The 15,435-nt window shown below is 42.0% G+C and overlaps 1 protein-coding gene across 17 annotated transcripts in view; it reads left to right on the forward strand.

The window, feature by feature from the left end:
* The first annotated feature begins 726 nt into the window (after positions 1-726).
* Positions 727-15,435, forward strand: part of scrib (scribble planar cell polarity protein) — a 69,394-nt gene continuing 54,685 nt past the window's right edge. For 6 of the 17 annotated variants that reach the window (XM_084339898.1, XM_084339911.1, XM_084339908.1 and 3 more), the window contains exon 1: positions 727-1,909. In XM_084339898.1, coding sequence (XP_084196024.1) covers positions 1,751-1,909 — 159 coding nt within the window. In that variant the 5' untranslated portion in view covers positions 727-1,750. The remainder of the gene's footprint in view (positions 1,910-15,435) is intronic. The other 11 variants (XM_084339910.1, XM_084339914.1, XM_084339912.1 and 8 more) reach the window with 5 other exon arrangements.

The following is a 15,435-nucleotide window of genomic DNA, read 5'->3' on the forward strand; positions in this document are numbered from 1 at the left end:
TGGGACAAGGTGTATGGAGCCATTTTATTTATTTATTCTTCTTTTTACATTTTAAAGCAAGTCCCCACCTACTTCAGTTGTTCAGGAGAATGCAGAAATGCTGTTTTTCTGTGAATCTCCAGAAATGTTTTGTGGACTGCGAAACTTCCCACGACTTTCTATCGGCATGAGGATGAGCAGAGTGTGACTGAATTTCATTCTAGGGTGAAATTGTCCTTTAATGTTTTAATGGAATTAATGGAGTTATCCTTTAATTAGTAGTGCAAAATTCGTGACTATATTATTTAATACAAATTTTTGGGTGAACATATCCTTTAAAGTGTGTTAACAGGTCTTCATATGTGAAAAATTGGGTTTAAAGCCTTTTGTGTCTCCAAAAGAAGCTGCGTGAAATCTGATAATGTGCCTCTAGTGATGTCACTAATTGACTAAGATGCATTGTGGGTAATGTAGACTCCAGGTTTTGAAAGAGACGAATGTATGGGATGTTAAAAGCTATATTTCTGGTTCTGCTGTATCGATTTGATCATTTGTCCTTGAACTGTCCATAGAGGGTCCGACAGTGTTACAAGAGTGAAATACTAGACTAGTGGACTGCTTTTTAAAACCTGTTGCCTGCATTACCCATAATGCAGCTTGGCCACCGAGTGAAATCACTAATGAATTACCCAGGCATGATAACCTTTGAACTAATTTACTTGCCTAATACTTGAAAAGGCTCCAGTTGTGCTGTATCTGCTGAAGCTACCTGGTACCGGCCGCTAGGTGGAGCTGTACAGTAACGTGTGACTGGTGCTACAGAGGCGCCAGCACCGTGTGGCCTCTGCTCCAGCTCAAACCGAGCCCAGCCCCCCACACGCCAAACCAGCCTACCTCGGCTCAACAAGGGGAGGGATGCGCGGCTGTTGCTGAAGCTCCCACTCTCGCTGCTGGCGTATTACCTACGTCGCACTGAAGCAACAGTCACCGGGCAGTTTCTTTGACGTCTTCTGGGATGTTGCCACTACACGCGACTGGCCTGTTGAGAAGGTGTTTCCGTAGCTTTCGTTGTACCAGTGTTAGCTAACACAGCTAGGCACAAAGACGTTCAGTCAGCGACTAGCTCGATGTTAGCTAACGGTAACTAGCTTGCTAACAACACAACCGGTGAGGACGAGCACATCCTTGCGAAGTCATACGCGGGTTAATCTGTGCTGACCCGCTCCGTGGGTTATGTTAGCGGGTTCGTGAGAGCGATTCGCCCGTGACTTGGATCGAGTGGTCGTGTTAACGGTCGACACTCATGTCTGGGACACTTCGAGCAACGTTTCTGCATAGCTGGGTCGTTGGCTGCATGATCTTCAGCTAGCCACGGCAGAGCGTCGGTCTTGGAGGGATGGTGGCAGTAGCAAAACAAGCTAACTCCGTCTGAGTGCAAGAAGTGAGGAAACACTCCAGCCAAGTGGGAGTTTTTTTAGTTTTGTTTATGTTAATTGCAATTCCGGGGTGGATGACGCGAGGACCAACCTGACAACCCTTGAACACTGTCTGAACTGAAGCTGGGAATATCGCTAACAGATCGAAGGGATTATTTTTGTGCCTCTAAGTGGATTTCGGCCTCCCGTTCAGGATCGTCGTGGGAACACAGTAAGTGATTTGACATTGAGTGAGCCCACTCCCTCAGAAGATCCGCTCTCCCCTCGCCGACCTTCATCCTCCGATGCGGAGATTTCAGTAGCACCGGCAACCAAATCCCCCACGGCGGCCGGACATGCTGAAGTGTATCCCCCTGTGGCGCTGCAACCGCCACGTCGAGTCGGTGGACAAGCGGCATTGCAGCTTGCAGACAGTCCCTGATGAGGTGTACCGCTACAGTCGCAGCTTGGAAGAGCTTCTCCTCGATGCCAACCAACTCAAAGAGCTACCAAAGGTATGCATGGTCCATAGACCAAGAATATCTCCTCTGAGTCAGTCAGAAATGTGTATTATTATCCTCACTTGAAGTGGCACCTATGTGGATGCTTGGCTGAGGTTATCTATGCCAAATTCACCTTGTACCACCACACACTTGTACATAGTTGTTAGATTGGCCCATTTGAAAAGCAAAGGTGACGTAAGCAGAAAAACAGCTTGCATGATATCACCTGCTCAGGTACTTCCCTCTTTCCTGCATCTTGGAAATGGGTTGGACATCCTGCCCTGCAGTGTTGAAACAGCATTAGATAATGAAAGCAAAAACAGTTCCCCCTTGTCTCAAGCAGGCATACATATCAGTGGATAACAATCGGTGTGTAACACTTTAGGTATTCTTGGAAATACTGCCACACAAGAAAAGGGAAGTAAAGTGTGAAGATGAATGTGCCAGGGTGGTGGGGTGTTTTTTAGTCAGTCAAGAGGAGTGCAGGAGGCTGCTCTGACTAACCCTGAGCAAAACAGCTGGCACACAACATGTTGCCTGTAGTAATGGCATCACTGGCCAAGTTGGATTGGATGCAGGGTTGGAAAGCATGCGTGGAATGAATCGCAGCGCTGTCCCCACCCACACTCCCACTATTTGAAAAATGACAAAAGTCCTCTATGCACGGCCAAAGAGTTATTTTAAGGGGAGAACGGTTGTTGTTGCTCTGTATTCCCTACAGCGCTCCGGAGCTGTGGAACAAAGCACTTGCCTGCTCGACTTTCTCCTTGTTTTATTCAGTTCGAGGCATTGTTCATTATTGGGACAAGGCACTGGCTGTGATGGTGATTGAGCAGGGAGTTTGTATGAATAGACTGGTTAGTGTTAGACATTGTCAGTCTCTTACATTTTGTGACTTTGTCTTGGTGGTGAAAGGGACAAGTGGCACGTTCAGTAATGATGATTGTTAACAAGTCAAGGTCAACAGAGGCTGAAGTGTTGACAGGAACGCCTGTTACCTTCTGGGAATCAAACAATGGAACTTTTTTGTTCATCTTCCAGCGATGGATGCGTTTGTGTTTTTGAACAATCCCTTATGTTTTAGTTCGTACACGTTAGAGTTCTTATTTTAGATCAAGCCTCCTTGAGTATGATTAAAAAAAGATGGCCTTGTGCGGGGTTACTCCGGGGACACAACTTGGCTCTTTTGGCACAGATGGACAGAGAGCTACTCTAAAAGATGCGCAGAGAGCAGTTGCTGAATATTTAACCTGACTTCAGTGTAATTAGGGCCTTTTCTTGGCACAAAACTTCAGGCCTGCTTTGCCTGATGAGGCTTACTGCAGACACAGTGTGTTTCCTCCATTTATAGTTCATACCTGTCAAATATTCACAAGGTACCTGAAGGATGGCCCCTGAAATACTAAATGACAGATACACCCAAATATTCTGGCGCAGACAGCTAACCGACACAGTCTCTCTGTGTGGCGCTGGCTTCAACCAGGAGACATAAATGCGTGGTGACAGAATGTCTCGTGTGGTCGCGGTGAATGCGTAGCGTGCAGACACAAAGCATATGGGCCCTCTCTGGTCCTCAGAGTCAGCGGGGCTTCAGCGAGGGAGCAGTGTGAGAGGTCAGGCCCATACAGGGTTGGGAACAAGGGCACTGACTGTATGATGAATGGCATTACCATAATGAGCTCATAAGTGAGTAAGAATCTGAATGCCTTAATGCAGTTGTGCACTCCTTCCCTGTCACTGCGTATTCAAGTCAGAGATGAGTCTGTGGACGTAGTTGTCAGTCTTTGGCTATTTTTAGATGCAAGTCTAACATCCCGGTTCATTTTTGCTCATCAGTTCATGCTTCTGCGAAATAACCCGAGACAATTTGGAGTAACTGTGGCATGCTCATGGGCTACACCACCATGTGCAACATATGTCATATATGGAGAATAATTGGCTGAGGTGACACCATCACAATCTCTCAATTCTTTTGAAAGAGGGCTAAACTGTCCTGAGACACAGGAGTTAGTCAGGTACATTTTGAAACAATCAATACAGCCATTAAATTCATTTCAAACACAGGAGACTGGTTACTCATTTTAAATAAATAATGAGCAATAAAGCAATTGCGACGCATAGAGGTATTTTAGTGTAGTGCTGCTGAGGGTGAAAAGGTCTCTAGGATCGTATTGGTAGGGGTTTAACATAGCGAACAGATGGAGATTTAGACGCCCTGACAGTTTCTTAAGTTTGCTGTGACTCACCCCCACCGCACTGCCCACCAATCTTAGATTATGGTCTCTGTGGTAATGATGTTTCCATTTGCCACATCAAGAGCACTTTTCATCAAAAACAGACACTTGGAATTACTGTTTTCTCTGTTTGTCTCACGTAGGGTGAGCTCTTATTCCAATAGTGATCATACAACATGATGTAGTGTAAAGTATAACCTATCTATATGGACTGAGTTAAGAGAAACTGTTAAGTAGGCAGCTGGTCAGGAATTCCCCTCATGCTCATACATCCTTAGCCCTTAATGCCGCCTTGCTGCTTTTCTAATTGCACAAACCTAATCTCGGCTCTTTTGTTTTGCTTTAAAGGGTATTTAGTTTGTGATTTTTAATGTGGTTTAAGTATGAAGGAGCCACACTGATCTTTAAAGCTCCAGGGCAGTTATTAAGAAAACCTCAATCACTTCTTTTTTTCATTTTGTTTAAATTTGCAGACCTCTGTTTCTTGTGATGAAGCTTTTACTTTGCTCAATTAATTCTGTCAGTTATCAAAAAACTGCAAGTGATAGTCTGGTTTTAAGTACACGCCCCAAATCCCACGTTTCCCTATACTTGTTCTGTGATTTCAGCAGAGGCATTTGCACTAGAACAACCTGAATTTCTTTTTCCTCCTTGACAAACTAGCCCTGCCTCAAAGATCATGTTGAGGAAGAGGGGGAATTATCTTTTTAGCCATTCTCAAGTCCCATGACAGGTTACAAAGAAGTCCATTCACCAGTCTGATTGCTCCCTTCTAATATCGAATGTCATGGCTCTTTGTGTTTCTTGTGTGCACTGCAAAGCCCCTGACCCAGCGTACATTAAGCCTGCAAGCATATCATGCCACAAATGATCACTTTTAAGATTTATTGTAGGTCAGTTACACCTGCTAAAAATCAAAAGGAGATCACATTTTTAGAGGAACAGCAGACAACTGCTCTAACATATTCACACAACTGGGTATATCTACTTCGTCTTGTCTCCGCTTTTCCACTGTTGAAATAGGAACAAATCCCTGATGGGTGTGCCCCTGTCAGACTTTGCAAAACAGGTTTTAAGCATGTTCCTCCTAGTATTATTACCAAATAGGACCTCCTGGTTATACTTGATATGTTACAGTACAGATATCCTGCCTCAAAGCCTGCCACAGCCTGAAATATGAGAACAGTTGCATTAAATAACTGGGCTGTGAAGAACTCTATAACTGCTGTCGTCGACATGTCTGTGATGATCAAGATGACGACTAATTGAAGGTCGGGTGTTGTCTGAGAAGGGAAAATTCAATGTGTAGATATTTTGTTGTTTACATTAAAGGGGAAGTATATGTGCATGATAAATAGGAAGGATGACTATGCAATCTTTTAATCCTCAGCTGTCACCAGTTCCCTCTCTGTGTGTGCCCTAACAGATCTGTGGCTAAAGGGCAGATTAGGCCTCCACTCGGCCGTGAAAATGCCCCTCAGCACCTCAGTTTTGACCCCCTCTGCGTACACGCCAGAGCGTCTCAGTGTGCGTTTCCTCTGGGATTTGCGTTGCTGCCATCGGGTCTCTTTTGGAGCACATAAATGGACTGATAAAAATCTGAGCGCTTTTCTCTCAAGTCCCCTGTGCATGTTCAGCTTCGGGTCATGAGAAGCCCAAATGAGGCCCCTTCACTCAGCTGTTGCCGATTGTGAATTGGTCTATTATTGTTTACCCACACGTGAATTGTCATGTGTTTAATTTTATGTACCTTTTGTTTTCTAAAGAAGATAGAAAATAGCTCACTGTAATTGAGAATAAATGGTGCTCCACCCATCTACTGTATAATTTCTAATTAAGGTGTGAGAGAAATGCAGCTTAGCCAAACCAAAAGTTCAGTGCTCACTGAGGGAAGTTTGGTTTAAAAATCTAGGACATGTACACTTCACACTGTCCTTACAGTTCTGCAATCCATCTCCCCTCTCTGAGTTTCCACTTAACTCTACTGGAGAGTCCTGGTTTGTCTCTCCCCAGCGACTGGCTGAACTAGCCTAGGCCCAAAGATAAATTACACCTGCCACTGGCCTCTCTGCGGTACAACCACATCGTTCCTCTGGCTCAGCTCTTTCTCACTTTTCTGCACTTTTCTTTCCTGCTTTGGTCAAGCATGTTGAAGCCACAGTCACTATTGTTCAGAAAGTATAAATGGAACTAAAGACTGATTTGTCATGTGATTGTTTTGTTTTCATGGCTCAGGCCAGACTATATGATTTCCTCAGTTTGTGGCTGTTTTGACCATCCCCCACCCTGATTGTAAAGGACTAGATCCGTGAGAAAAAAACAGAAGTAGAGGTTTATCTAAAAACTTTTGTAATCATGCACCCTCCCCATACCGGATCGGGCTGTATCACAGCCTGAAAAGTGAAACAGAGCTGTTGAGGCTGTGAAGAAACAGCGATGTGAGAGATCTGAGATTCTTTTTGATGCAAGAGCACATTCAGCAGGTTTCTTTGTCTGAGCTGATGACCAGCTGGTCTCACATCCTGCCTGCCCCCCTCCCCCAATCTGGTGGGACAGAGGGGTAATGGGAGGTGTGTGTGCGTGTGTGAGAGTGAGTATGTAGTGGTAGTGGGGGGTGTATTTTTTTATTCCGGAGATGGATTAACAGGAGAAGGCGGGGCTCTGGCGCTACACTGGAGGAAGTGATCGAGGAGCTGAGCTCCACTGATCCGCAGTCCTCTGGGACTCCCGGTGTTGCGGCCATCCATCCATCCATGAACAGCAGGGTCTAGGCTGACGTGCAGTGTCAGGTGGGGAAGAAGCAGCCAGAGAAGTGGTCACAGAGCTAACAGCTGGTTCCTTGGAGACTCCTGCACGGTGAAGATGGATCTTCTGCTTTGCTCTGTCTGACAGCAAATACACACCCGCCCTCCCTTCCTTTCACTTTGAGAAATCATGCATTCCTCCTGGGAAATGGCAACAATGTTAACTGGGTAAAGGCAAGCCTACATTACGAAATACACTGCCGCTGAAAAAAGCCCTGACACACCAGGCCGACAGCTAATGTCAGGGTTGTTTGTGAGCATCTTTGGCTTCCAGTTGTTGCAGTGTGTCCTGCCCTGTTGGCAATAGTCAGCTTCTCTTTTTGAAGGTACGAGCTTGTTGGCTGTAGTCTTGGCGGTGTGTTCAAGTGCAGCTTTTTGGCCTAAACACATGCAATGTGAGTTGGCGCAACGGTCTGCTGTTGTTGCAGCTAGTTCTTTGATGTTGTTTTGCTGTGTCTGGGCCCTAAGGCATGCATAAAGACAGCCGCCTCTATTTTTCTGTTTTTTTTAACCGGCAAAGGACTTGTTGTAAGGTGCATGTGGACTTCGTATCCGTTTATGCCACTGACCCATTTTTCATGGTCAGTGGCACTAAAATGCAGCATTTTTTGCGCCCTGAATTCAATCCCTGCCTGATGCATCCCTTCTACCATAAATCAATAACAGTTTAGGTTAATAATTTATTGAATGTTTCAATGTATTTCTCAAAATGCCAAATAAATGAAGATTTCTGCTTTTGTTTCTTGTCATATTATTGTAAAAAAGAATACCTTTGGGGTTTTAGACTGTTTATTGTACAAAACAAGCAATTTGAAAGGCTCGGGCACCCAGTTTGAGAACTTTAGATGGCTGTTCTCACTATTCGTTTTGACATTTTCAAGAATAAATGAGCAATTACAAATAGAAGTTGGCAGATTAATCAGTAATCACTGGTTGCAAGCCAACTTAATGTAGAGAAACACCACTCTACAGCGCACACCCCATTATTATAATGTTGATAGTTCCACCCTGTTTGGCTCTGTTGACTTTGAGCACAGTAGCATTTCCTGTACAGGCTTTGGCTGTCATGTGACATGCGTCCAATCATTCCCTGCAGTTTGATTTGAACACTCTGGCCTTGGTCACAGGCCTCAAAGGTAAACAAGGAGGCAAAGCTCCGGTGAATAATTGATGGCTATGGTGGTGCTGGTGGCAGCTGTTTGCGATAGGGGAGCGTCTTTGGCTGGGCTGCATGCCCTGCTGGAGCACTGTGATAGGATGGGAGCTCTGTTGGCTACAGGCATTAAGTACACAAAGACAAGATGTGCAGGGTGACGCCATTTTCTCTTTTTTTGCCCCACTGTATTTATGTGTTGATTTCATTCTCTCAGCAGCCAGTGTTTAGAAACCTCATGCGTAAAGGGCAGTGTCCAGGGAGTGGTGCACCTTAATCCTCACTCATAAACTAAAATGCAAAGCAAGAAGAAAACTTTACTGAGTGTCTGACAGGCAGAGTTGATGATGGCTACTTTACATTTTAAATTCTCCTGTGGGTATTAAGCTGCAAATTCAGAGATTTCTATCTTAGTTGAGCAAAATCAACTTTGATTTAAGTCACATCATTTTAGGGCTACAGCTAACTGAACTATAGAGAGAAGTTTGTGATGTAGATACATTTTTAGATTAATGAAATGCCAGGAAATAGTGAAATGGTATCATTCCAAGTCCAAAGTAATATAAAATATCCAATTTGTTATGCAATAAGAAAAGGAGGAATCCTCTCAGTTGAGAATAGACCTTCACAATATGGTTAAAAATCAAATCATATTGCATTATTTAGATGGTATTTACAGATATTGCAATTGTGATATGATCAATGATTAATAGGGATGACAAGTTTTGCTTTCATTTTGAAAAACAATTGTAAAATCATGATTTGACATTTATTTCAGTCCGTATAAAATAAACATCTTTTTTATAGGCATTTTGTAGGTCAGCAGCACTACAGTACTTCACATTTGATTTTTTTCAAAAAATTGCAGCTTCTGCGTTTTGGATTTAACGCTTTGCTATATTGCGTTTCTGTAATCTTTTGATTAATTTTGCAGCCCTAATCACTGTCAATAAGGCTTTGTATAACACAGACAAACCTATCAGCCAGTTGTAATTGCCTAGTAAGAAGAAATTGGTTATTTCCCATCCTGTTAGCAGTGCAGTGTGTCTTCATCTTGTGCCAGATGTTTATTCTGCTTGAGTAAACTTTCAACAGGTTATTTAGGCCACAGACTCAAAAAGGGACTGCCGTCGTCATGTTTGGAGTGGTTAAATTCAGCAATGACATTTTCTTCAGGATAGGAAGCCGTTTCTGAACCTTTGGATCATACGTGAGCTGGGAGCTCCACTCTCAGTCACACAAATGGCCCTTTGAGGCTAATCTGTCCAGGGTGCTGATGTCGCTGTGGGGGGAAAAGGTCGCCCAGGATGGCATTAAAACCAACCACAAACAAATGCTGCCCTTTATCTGCTGGCCACACACGGCCATTGAAGGCCTTTATCTATCACACTGAAACCTGATAGCCCTTACATCCGCCGCCTGGTGCACTTTCTTTACCACTGGATGGTTCACCGTCTCACCTTCAGCTCTCTTATCTCCATCTAATTTGATATTTACAGTAGAAGCCATGTTTACCACTTAAAAGCTGTTTTAACATGTCTTCAGCAGAAGTAGTGGATTGGAATTTAATCAATTAGCAACCGCTCAATCACCACAACAGCTACCACAACAGAGCCGCTCTGCTTTTATATGTGTTTTCAAACAGGTGGCTGGTTCAGGAGGGCTTTCTGTTTGGGCTCGTCCTGGTGGCAGAGCTGCTACAGGCAGCATACAATGCCGTAGGGTTGTTTTTTCTGTGGGGCAACTCAGGCATTCAGTTAGTGTCTAGATCTGGGCCGGTCTTGGTTGTTGACGCCCGTGTTTTTCTTGTTGATTCCTTTTTGTTGGGAGCGTCTCTACAAGCAGGAAGTGGGAATAATCAAGTGAGTCGTGGAATGCCCTGTTTTTGTGAGACCATATCCATTCTGGACATTGTTTTGTAGGGCATCGAGGGAACTTCAAGTCTGAGCATAAAAACAGGCGATTTGAGAAAAATCTGCTTATGTTTTATTGTTGTTTATTTCACTGCCCCTCCCCCCTTCCTAGCACAGCAGTGTTTCTGTATTGTTCCTTGCCCCTCCCTCTCTCTCTTATACTCACCCAGACACTCGCAGTGTCTTGGACTGATGAAGTTTATGATAGGTGATGTAAAGCACCTTGTTTCTTTGTAATCTCACAAGATGTGGCACCAACCCGTGAAGGAATGTTAAGCCCAAGAGCTCAAGAGTCATGATAAAGGAGTACAGTAACACACTTGTGACTGCAGCGGTGTTTACCACTGCGATGGCCGTGTCTGCACCACTTGAATACTCTTCACTTGACGTGCTATCTCGCTGCCTGTCATCTGCAGGGCTCCAGAGTGCAAACATTTGGTTCCAGTTGGGGAATATTTTTTCCCAACCCAGCCAGTTTTGATTGACGATTGTCTCTAAACTACTGTGGATTGCATTTCTGAATAGCAGAAATGTTTTGCACTCCATTGAAAACTGCTGTCTTTCTGCTTTTCAACTTTGTAACTTCTATAACTAAAACTGCTGCAAATGAACAATATAGCTTCCTACACAAACCAAAGCATAAAAACTAAATCTTGACTATGAACTAATCTGGGAACATATTTCAGATGTGTAGTAATCACTGATTTCATTACAGGGCTCCAGACTTTCTTTTTACATTGGTTGCACTGGTGAGCCTAACTTATTGAATCAGGTGCACCTTAGTTAAACTGCTAATTTTCAGGTTCACCGGTGCAACCAGTGAATATTGCGATTATTTTGACAGATACTGCAATTGTGATATAATTCATGATTAACATGGATGATTAAATTTTACATTACAATTTACATTGTCATTGAAAAGCTAGTAAAATCATGGTGATGTGGCATTTCTCCCAGTCTCTGCCAAACAAACATGTTTTATTACATCTGGAGAACAAGCTTTGTAGGCCAGAGCATCTCTGCAGCACTACAGAGTTTCATTAAAACACTGTTTTGTGTCACATTTGACCTTTTTATAAAATAATTACAGTTTTTGCGATATGGATATTGCACTTAGTCATATTTCAATATAATTTATTTTGCAAATAATTGTGCAACCCTAGTGAAAATGTTAAGTCGCACCTGATAGGTTTTGAGTGCATTTGCGACATTGTATTCCAGAGTGCACTTGTACAATATCTACCTGCTGACAACAAGTATGTGTACTTTGTGGTAACAGGGCTCTAATGCAAATCTTCCTGATCAGAATCAGAATCAGAATACTTTATTAATTCCCGGGGGGAAATTGTTTTTGTTCCAGATGCTCCATGCAAAGTAGAAAAAGAAATATGGCATGAATGGAAACAAGAGATAAAGATATAGGTAAAATAGTAAAGTAGACAATAAAATAAAATAATAAAGTAGACAATCTAAGTATTTACAGATATACAATATCTGTAAATATCTGATATTGTGCAATATTAGTGCAATATAAATATGGTAAATATGGTATATGGAACATATACATAGATACACATATATACATATATAAATATACATATATATACAATATATAAATATATATATACATATATATCATCACTAATGTTATCATTGATTGAAAAATCCTTTAAAACTTATCTAAATTGCTGTGTTGTCTACTTCTCCTCCTTATTGACCACTCTATTGATTTAGCCCACCACTAGCTAGTATCACTGATTTAGCTGTTGTCGAAACATATTTTCTTTTTCTTTCTGTGCCAGGAAACTTTCTCTAGTAATCAAGGTTTTATCAGTGTGTTTTAGTCCACAGTCCACATGTTAACTCCACCGGCACTCATTTCATATCCAAGGGTTCTATTCAGCTGTTGTACTTGTAAATTATAAAAATTAATGTAATTATGGACATTTTTAATTAAGGGTGGGCCCATAATTGAGTTGTAGTAACGGCCGATTCTTTGTATCTTTGTAAGTATTTTGTACATTGTTATCTGTGGTTGTTAGTTATAAGTGGCATAATAAAAGCACCATTAAATGTTTGGGAAATAAGGAATAATGGATGTCTGATTCAAAGAAACATTTTTGAAAAAATGGAAAATTAACAGTAACACAATATTTGGGGAAGAGTACTTCAGCACATTTATCTTCTCAAGCTTTCATCACAAATATTGGCAGATAGTGATTGATCAAATCCGAGCACCCTTATTTCAGATGATGTTAAGTGTGACGTCCTTTAAAGATCGAAAGGGACGTGGTTTTTAAAGTAAAGGGTTTCAGCGTCTTGCTTTAATGCACTGTTCTCGGTTCTGTGCATATCAATTCTACAGTTTGTCTTGTCTATATTTATCAAATTACAGATATAATCTGTCATTTAACACACTGATTTGATGTGAAGGCAAACATCTGATGCATGACATCTTAATCCAGCTCCAAAGATAAAAAAAATAGTGATAGTAATAATAGTGATCTCAATATTGCTCAAAGTATTTCAGCCAATTTCCAGCAGCCCTGCTATAATCACAAACTGACAGATATGAATGAAATCTGGAGTTATTCCCCCCCAAGCAACACAGCTGCATAAAAGTAGAGAGAAACTATTGGGGCAGGATATGAATTGCTGTGTGAGGCAGTCTACAGGCTAATATTTTGTTGCTGTTCCTAAAAAATGTAAGTGGGTCAGGGCCACCTGCTTAGAAGAAGTCTATAGTTTTGATTTGGGACCATGCTTTTTAGAATTTAACAATGATACACAGTCATGGTTGGTTAATTGGTTGCTGAGCAAACACAATGTAACGCAGGTTGAATGTGTGGGTTGTGCCACATGACCAGCTTGAGTTTTCTAATAGAGGTGCTGATGGCTGAATGTTTGTGTGTATGACAGAGAGAATAGATGAGAGGGGTCAATAGAAGGCACAGCAGGGATCTTCAACAAAGCAGTGCGCACGCATGTATGCGTCATGCTCACGCCAGCGACGAATAACAAACGAAGCAGTAACAAGTCTGTAGGAAAGAAGATGGCAGCAGTTTGTGTCCACTGTGGCTGAATGTGTGTGCACACATCAGCGTGTGTGTCAGTCGGCCCCCCGAGCACATCTATTCATCTCCAGTGCAGCAAGAATGCCCTGATTTTCTACACAGCATTTTTTTTTCATGTGAATATGTTTTGGTCTAAGCACTTAACCCTTTCTTTGCTTTCTTCTTGGTTTTTAAATCAGTGAACACAGACTCAACAGAACAGTCAAATCTGATGACTGACTCAGCAAGTGTTGACAGTTAGGGCATTGTTTAGACTAAAAGGTCGGTTATTTTAACTCGAGGAAACGCAGCAATTCACAATGCAGCTCTTTGTGTTCATTCTCCCTCCAGACAACTTTCTAATAATATTTCTTCCATCACAAAACCATATCTAGGCTCCAGAAAATATAAATCTTTTTGAGCTTAGGCCCGAACTTCTGTTTTTTGTAGTCTTTATTTAAAAAAGACTGGATAATTTTACTCCTGTTTTGATTAAAATTGAATGTGATAAGTGGCATTTTAAGCAACTTTGCTTCAACCTTCCCTTAACAATGTTTTTTCTTAAGAATGATACATTTAAGAAATGGCGATGGGCTTGGTGTGCTCTGTGTAATTAGCTCAGCGTAGCCGTGTTTGCACTGCAGCACGTGACATCCGAGGAAACGCAGGCATGCCTGGAATCTCCAGGAGTTTGCCCTGCCCTCTGGAAGCTGCACTGACTCCTCTCGCTCGCTCTCACACACACTTGAACTTTACTCATTTCACATTCCTATTGGTGAAGCCCACACACAGGCACGACCCTTAGACAAACGCTACATGCATGCATGATACACATCTTGTTTCAGTTGAATTCTCAAGCTAATCAACGTTAATTTCGGTCTCCCTTTGTTAAATATGAGTGTCTACTCATTCTAGCAGTGTTTTAATTAAGCTAGCCCATGAACTTCTGGGACTTCAGATGCAAAGGGGAATACTACGAAGGAGCTGAAGGAATGTAGAAGACAAAGTGGCACTTCTCAGTGAGCTTCATGTGTAATTGAATCATATTTGGTCAGGTCTTGTTCGATGGTTTTAACTAATTTAGCAGACACTGGCACTGTCTTATTGATGTTATGGCCGAAGCTGAAAGCACATAGGTGAATAGGGTGGTCATCATGGAGTAACTCATGACACGCTGCCCATGATACCAATAGTATCAAGATACAGCGAATAAGCGATAATCAATCCATTACAAGACACCAGTTTCTGAAAAAGTGCGTTAAGTCTTTGCTCAGTGTCTTTTTTTTTAATCACACACCGTTGCAACTTGTCCACTGCCAGAAAGTAGCACAGTTCTGGAGTTAAAATGTCAAAAGGATAGAGACAATATATGCCTCACTTAATTGTTTAATTTGTGTAAATTAAGTTTACACTACAAGGAGTTGTGAAGTATTGACTCTGGAAGGTCAGATTGTAAGGGCAATCTGTTTAGAGCACCTTCATGTTTTGATTTTGCACCACTGCCCCAGTGTATAATAATAATAATAATAATAATAATAATGATAAGAATAATAATAATAGACAATCGAATTGCTAGAGGAAGCGATACAATCTATAGGGTATTGGTTATCAGTGTAGCTGTTGGCTGATAAGCAATAAAAAGTTGCAGGACAGAGATGCCAAAAATATGTTTAGAGACAGTGTTATCGTTACATAATATACCTTTAGTGTCCTACTCAATGTGTTTGTTCCAAAAAGCCAACTCATATTTCTGGACTGACAGCACAGATGTTTGCCAGAACAACATGCATAGACTTCTGCTCAACTGTGTTATGCAAATTTTCAACCTTAAGTTGGAAATTGTTAAACGTGTGCAAGCACGTTTCTGCCTCACTTAACCTTTTCTTTGAATTATTTCCACTCGTACAGCTTCAGTAAAACAGATTAAGACACAGATTATGTAAGGGTCTGGATGTTGGAATTCAGGTACACAACTTCCCCTTTTGTAGTTACCAACCTTTGCTTGATAAAGCCATGATCGCTGTGTGTGTTTTTAAATGTTTTGGCTTTCACACCTGCACAATTCTTCACCATAGCATCTTAACTACCCTCTACAGGCTGACACTTTATCAGCTGCAAGTCCTCACCATTTGTACCTCCATGTTTTTAAGCAGAATGTTTTTTTTCTATTATCTACAACCAAATCCAAACCAGATTCCACACATCCAATCACTTAAATTTCATTTTGCACGTCTATTAGGAAACGTTCGCAGACTGCTAGGACAGGCTGCAGGGTGTGTATTGTCACATGTGAGTCTGTGAGCAGTGATTGTGTGTGTGTGACATTTGCTGCAGCTCAGCAGTCTAACAGCTCTTTTGAGCACAGGAACATGTCAAGTAAG

This window comes from Pagrus pagrus (assembly GCF_965226575.1).
Source record: "Pagrus pagrus genome assembly, chromosome: 20".
NCBI classification, from domain to species: domain Eukaryota; kingdom Metazoa; phylum Chordata; class Actinopteri; order Spariformes; family Sparidae; genus Pagrus; species Pagrus pagrus.